The sequence below is a fragment of the Rhincodon typus genome, chromosome 29 (assembly GCF_021869965.1).
Source record: "Rhincodon typus isolate 14 chromosome 29, sRhiTyp1.1, whole genome shotgun sequence".
NCBI lineage: Eukaryota > Metazoa > Chordata > Chondrichthyes > Orectolobiformes > Rhincodontidae > Rhincodon > Rhincodon typus.
This window is the reverse complement of record NC_063360.1, coordinates 3,005,313-3,011,312: the sequence shown is the minus strand read 5'-3', so window position 1 is coordinate 3,011,312 and position 6,000 is coordinate 3,005,313. Positions and strand designations below refer to the sequence as shown.

General features: G+C 41.4%; 1 protein-coding gene across 1 annotated transcript in view; it reads right to left on the bottom strand.

The window, feature by feature from the left end:
- The window catches only part of eps15l1a (epidermal growth factor receptor pathway substrate 15-like 1a), a 228,909-nt gene that overhangs the window by 29,998 nt on the left and 192,911 nt on the right, over positions 1-6,000 (bottom strand). The window contains exon 23 of the mRNA XM_048613886.1: positions 2,893-3,098. Coding sequence (XP_048469843.1) covers positions 2,893-3,098 — 206 coding nt within the window. The remainder of the gene's footprint in view (positions 1-2,892; positions 3,099-6,000) is intronic.

Below are 6,000 nucleotides of genomic sequence, written 5' to 3'. Positions count from 1 at the left end.
GGCGGCACCGATACAGTCATCAATGTAACGGAGGAAGAGGTGGGGTTTAGGGCCGGTGTAGGTACGGAAGAGGGATTGTTCCACGTAACCTACAAAGAGGCAGGCGTAGCTTGGGCCCATGCGGGTACCCATGGCTACCCCCTTTGTCTGTAGGAAGTGGGAGGAATTGAAAGAGAAGTTGTTGAGTGTGAGGACGAGTTCGGCTAAGCGGATGAGGGTGTCAGTGGAGGGGGACTGGTCGGGCCTGCGGGACAGGAAGAAGCGGAGGGCCTTAAGGCCATCTGCATGGGGAATGCAGGTGTAGAGGGACTGGACGTCCATGGTAAAGATGAGGTGTTGGGGACCGGGGAATTGGAAGTTCTGGAGGAGGTGGAGGGCGTGGGTGGTGTCACGGACATAGGTAGGGAGTTCCTGGACCAAGGGGGAGAAAATGGAGTCGAGATAGTTGGAGATCAGTTCGGTGGGGCAGGAGCAGGCGGAGACAATGGGTCGACCAGGGCATTCAGGTTTGTGGATTTTGGGAAGGAGATAGAAGCGGGCAGTGCGAGGTTGGGGAACGATGAGGTTGGAGGCCGTGGGTGGGAGGTCACCTGAGGTGATGAGGTTGTGGATGGTTTGCGAGATGATGGTTTTCTGATGAAGGGTCTAGGCCCGAAACGTCAGCCTCTCTGCTCCTATGATGCTGCTTGGCCTGCTGTGTTCATCCAGCCCTGCACCTTGTTGTCTCGGATTCTCCAGCATCTGCAGTTCCTACTATCTCTGATACAGAGTGGGGTGTCTGTTTATGATGGGGGAAGAAAAGGCCAAGATTTATTGAACAACTGACTACAGTGATAGAATAAATTTGGAATTTTTCACACTTTGGCACACACAATGCTGGATAATTTGCCCATTCCTAGTTGCCTCGAGAAGGTGGTATTTGAATATCTGCATGTATTGTGCTGATTATACTCTCACAATGCTATCAGGTGGAGAATTCTAGGGTATCGGCCAGTGACTTTTATACCATATACACTACTCGCAGTGGTGCTCAATTAGTAGATAATGGTATTTTAATGGCATTTCTGCTTGAAGTTCTTAGTGGAGGAACTTAATGTTGAAGTGACCAAAGTAAGTTTGAATGCATCTTGTAGATCCTACACTCTGTAGCCACTGTGAGCCCATGCAGGCAAAGGTGATATGTCTTCCAGAAACTAACAGCCATTCCTATCTATAACAATCGCATGTTACTGCATATCCATGTTAAATAGCTTACCTCTACTCACTTTCTAATCTCAAATACACAGATTACCGATAGCATAGATCCACACTCCAGCATTTCAGTGACTTTAAAAAAGAATTGAAGAAAAATGAGAAACTGGGGGCATAAACTGTCAAGATGATCACATTTTAAATTTCCCTTAAAAAGTGAAGTAAACACCGCCATTCACATGATATTTCATACACTCAGAAACAGGAATGCCAACAAGTCCCAGACTGAGTGTATTGCATAAAAAACACTCTTCCGCCATTTGAATTGGTTCATGGCTCCACATTACTCACCTTTGTTTAGGCTGCTAGAAGGAAAGTGGTAACACGCACATAATCCATTGAAAGCAATTATTTCCTTTTCCTAAAATCATCATCAGCATAGTCTCATCTCTAACCATTGAAAGAATGTTTTTTTGGAAACTGTGGTAGCTGTAGCCAAAACCATTTCAAGTAAGAAGGTAATGACAAATGAGGACTTGTCTTTCAGTATGGGTCAGGTTCAATTTTACAATGACATGTAATTGATTTTCTCCGTGGGACAATTGCTGGAATACGGAGAGGTAAAGCACAGTCTAGAAATGCTAAGACAGCCTCTGTTTACAAACAAGTAAATTATCTTAAATGACAAAGAAAAAGAGATACTTAGAATACCTGCAATTTCTGAGCCAACATAAAAATATAGTAGGGAATCTCAAAAGCAATGCTTGCATTAGCTTATTGTTGAAGTGTACATAATTTGGCAAAAACCCAGTGATGCCTCTCCCATGTTTCCTGCTGGCTTGGTTTAATTCATAGTTCACTCACAACACTCAGTTCATGAACTTTATAAAACTTAACTATATAATACACACATACACACACAAAGAATGGATACTGGTGCACAATAAATTCACACGCAACACACTCAGGACTGAGAGCTGAGTAGTGATACTGTTGATACAGGTCAATAAAATTCCAGTTCATTATCAGTGCCGTGCGTGCACCAGCTGAATATTATGGGAGGCTAACTGCTTCAGGCAGTGCATGGAGGATAGATGGTGGGCAGTTGGCTGGGTAGCAGAGGAGGTGAAGGGCGTAGGGGGGAAAAGAAGGATAAGAAATATTAACACTCAGCCACCAACTAAAATATGTCTGGCCAAAGATCTTGATGAATCACCTATCCTGATTGTACTTTATTTGGAAAGAATGGTCATCCTGATCAGAAGCAAAATAAACACTTCAATCCAATCTCTGACAGCCTCATAATAGTCACTGCATCCAGCTTAATGATGATAAGAATCAGTTAGCCCCTTGCCAATGCACAATTGGTCAGTTGCCAATGATTAAGGAAATACTTTCTTCCACTATGTCCATTTCAAGAATATTTGGACAGGCTGCTAGCTGTCAATTAAGGTTGGCTACTGATTAGAAGATTTCTGTTTTTCTTCATTATGTTAGACAGAAAGAGAGGAAAGGGCAAGAGATATTTAAGAGATCAGTATTATTATGGAGAAATGGCTAGCATGATTTTCAAAAGAATGGCAAGAGAAGCTGGTGAGGTGTCCAGTGTATGCTTTAGTAGAATGATCATACTAGCAGAGTGGGGTGGGGGGGACAGGAGGGGGTGATTGTGGACAGAGAGTATCACTGATCTCAACTTACAGAGCTGAAGTCTGCAAAACCCAAAGAGGAGTCTTTAGAAGTTTTACTTGAGGAAGTAGGCGCGAAGGGATCTTTACCGCTGAATGGGTCACCGAGCCCCTTTTTACTTTGAAATGGATCACCGTCATCAGCACCAAAGGGCTGGAAAGGATCGTGGGACTTGACAGAGTCGGCCGAGCCAGGCCTGTTTACAGGGGTACTTTTACCTGGAAAGTTTAGAAAGAACAAAATTATTTCCCACCAGGAGATAAAGTCAGTCTTTAACCCCTTCACCAAAGGCATTAGGTTTTTTTGTTTGGGAGGGATTTGAAGGGAGACTTTTACCTTTAGCTATAATAATTTTTTTTTTTACAATTTGCCCAGAATTTTGAGAATGAACACAGACACAATGGATCAAATGGCCACCACCTGTGCTGTATAATTGAATGAAGAGCAGCACACTGACATTGCAATGCACTGTAGTAGTGGAGTGCAGGTTCAAACCCTTGCTCTGTCGCACTTCCAGCCTTAGCTCTGTGGAAAACTAAGCAAAGGCCACAACTAAGTGCTCAGCACATCTTTTCTCCACAGTTTCTTTCTGCATATCTCCTGGTTACCAACTCAGAGAAGTGCTAATGGAGAGAAAGCCGTGGCCATTGTAAATTGTGCAGGATTGCCAATTGGAGAATACATAAAACAGAAAACTTTTACCCTTACCACAAGTCAAAGGGGTTGGGGAAATCACACTGTAAAGCTGAATGCAGGTCAGTGTGATCCAAATAACACATCATTGAAATGGCGGTGAAGAGGTTAATCTGTCTTTTAGAAAATGGAACCCATTATTTCCTGTTCGATCATACCTGGAGAAATTTATCATTTTAACTGGCTGAATGATGCAGCTTCAACAGCAATTGCCTGAAGGCAACATTGGCAGTTGGCACTATGCTACACCCAGCCAAATTTGACAAGAGAACATTTTGATAATAGCGAAGTTTTTGCCAACTGCAATAGTAGAGATGCTGTCTAGAACCTGGAAAGGTATGATTGAACGGCAATGACATACTTGCACCACCTGTACTGTAGCAGAGAGTAGAGTGTCCGGCCTACCCAAGATTCTCTGGTGCAGTACATCCAGCTGTATGTTATTGCTTAAATTATTCTGTACATCACTTCCCCCAAAATAGAGACAGAATGAGTTCTTACAGCATGGGCTCTTATAGGAATATAACACAATTAAGGAGTGAATGGATTCTTACAGGATTAAATACAAGGTTAAGCATGGCCTCCTACAGGATCAAACACAATACAGTAGCAAAAGCATGTGCACTTACAGAATTAGAAACAAAGAGAGAGGACATGGGTCTTAACAGTTAAGGGGGCTTGGTTTCTTACGGCATGGGGTCTTATATCATTAAACACAGACTGAATAGGTATAATTGGCTCTTACAGGATTAAATACAGATAGCATTGAAAATGTTAATTATCAGCAGCACCAAAAGGTGTTATGAGGCTTAATTTCCATCTGCTTCACCATCACAAGGACCAGTGGATTCCAGCCTTTAAGAGCATTATATTACTGTTAGGATAGACACAGCCATGACAATTTAATCAGAGAAATGAAATTAACAAAAGATCATTCCAAGTGAGTTACTGCCTGAAACAAAATGTGCAACATCAAAAGAATGAGAAGCTCACATACCTCATTCAGGTAAAGGCAGCAACGGTTTGTTTTTTCTATTACACTTGGGAGATTTATTTAAAAAAGACTGACAATGCAAAAAATACCACATCAGCAAACAGGACATTTGCATGAATAGACAAAATGTCAATAAGTGTCAGTCAAGGTGCCCATCTGAGGCATACCACCCAGAAGAGGCGACATGCAGAAGCCAGGGCTTCTTGAATGAAGGGCAAAAGGTGAGGAATAAAGTCAGGAAGACTGACCATGGATGATATTTGTGCATTCCTGTTCCAGTTCAAAAGTGGTCTTTAAGTGATACGCCCATCTTCTAAGTGAAACTTTATGGAGTGTTAGTGGATAGGCAAGGAATAAATTATTTAATATTAATTAATTAATAATTATTCATGTGTGTCTTTGTGGTTTGAAATGATTAGAAGCATTCTTCCCAGGTAAATGTGAAGATTGAATTCCCTTCTGCAAAAGGTTTATCCAGACTGTGACTGAGCTTTAGCTAGCCAGAAAGTTCAAGATTCAATGTCCAGTCAATGCTAATATAACTGATCTAAGCCAGGGCTACAGTAGATGGTCAGTGAATGGGGATTAAAAAGGCGAGCTCTCCATACCTGATGGTCAAGCAATGAACACTGTCTTGTGGATGTTAGGTGCAGACATGATGCTGCTCAGCTATGAAGGACATGCTGACACTCACTGTAAAGGATCTAAATACAATTAACTGGACAACATACATTTAACACTTTCTGGACGCAATTTGGCAAAAAAATAAAATGAAACATTAAAGTGTAACCGCTGTCATGCTATCCATGATCCCTTGGTGTTAGACAGCACATTTAGGAAGGCAGCTGTTATTCAAAGTCAAAGCTCTCTGACAGTTTCTACAGTGTCAGAATATTATGGCCGTTGTGTAGGAAGGAAGCTCCCAATCATATCAATAGCACCTTTGAGGTTGTGTTGTTAGGAGTGACTCATTTTGAAGCACACTTTCAGAGAAACTTGCAATAGAAAGAAGCAAAATCCAATAAAGATGAACAGTTTGTTGGGCAGAATCAATTCAAGCAGTCGATGAATGGTACAGTTGTACCTAATGTAACTTGCTATAAAGCCACAGGTGGTTTTAAAATCTCACTGTGAAAGTGGTTAAACTGCTGCTTTTGAACTGTGCATAAACCGAAATACATTTTTTTAAAAAAAAAGATAATTTAACCTAATATTACGTTTTTAAACACTGCTAGTGAAAACAGTACTAGGAAATATTGATTATTCAGAATGAAAGTAAATTCTGTTAAGATTTTGATTTAGCTCAGTCCTCCAGACTAACAGGTTAAGATACGACATCTGATTTTGGAGAGTCATATAAGACAGTGTACTGGTTCAACGGTCTGGCAAGAACCAATTGCATTTAGTTTGCTTAACAAGTGATTTTAGACCTT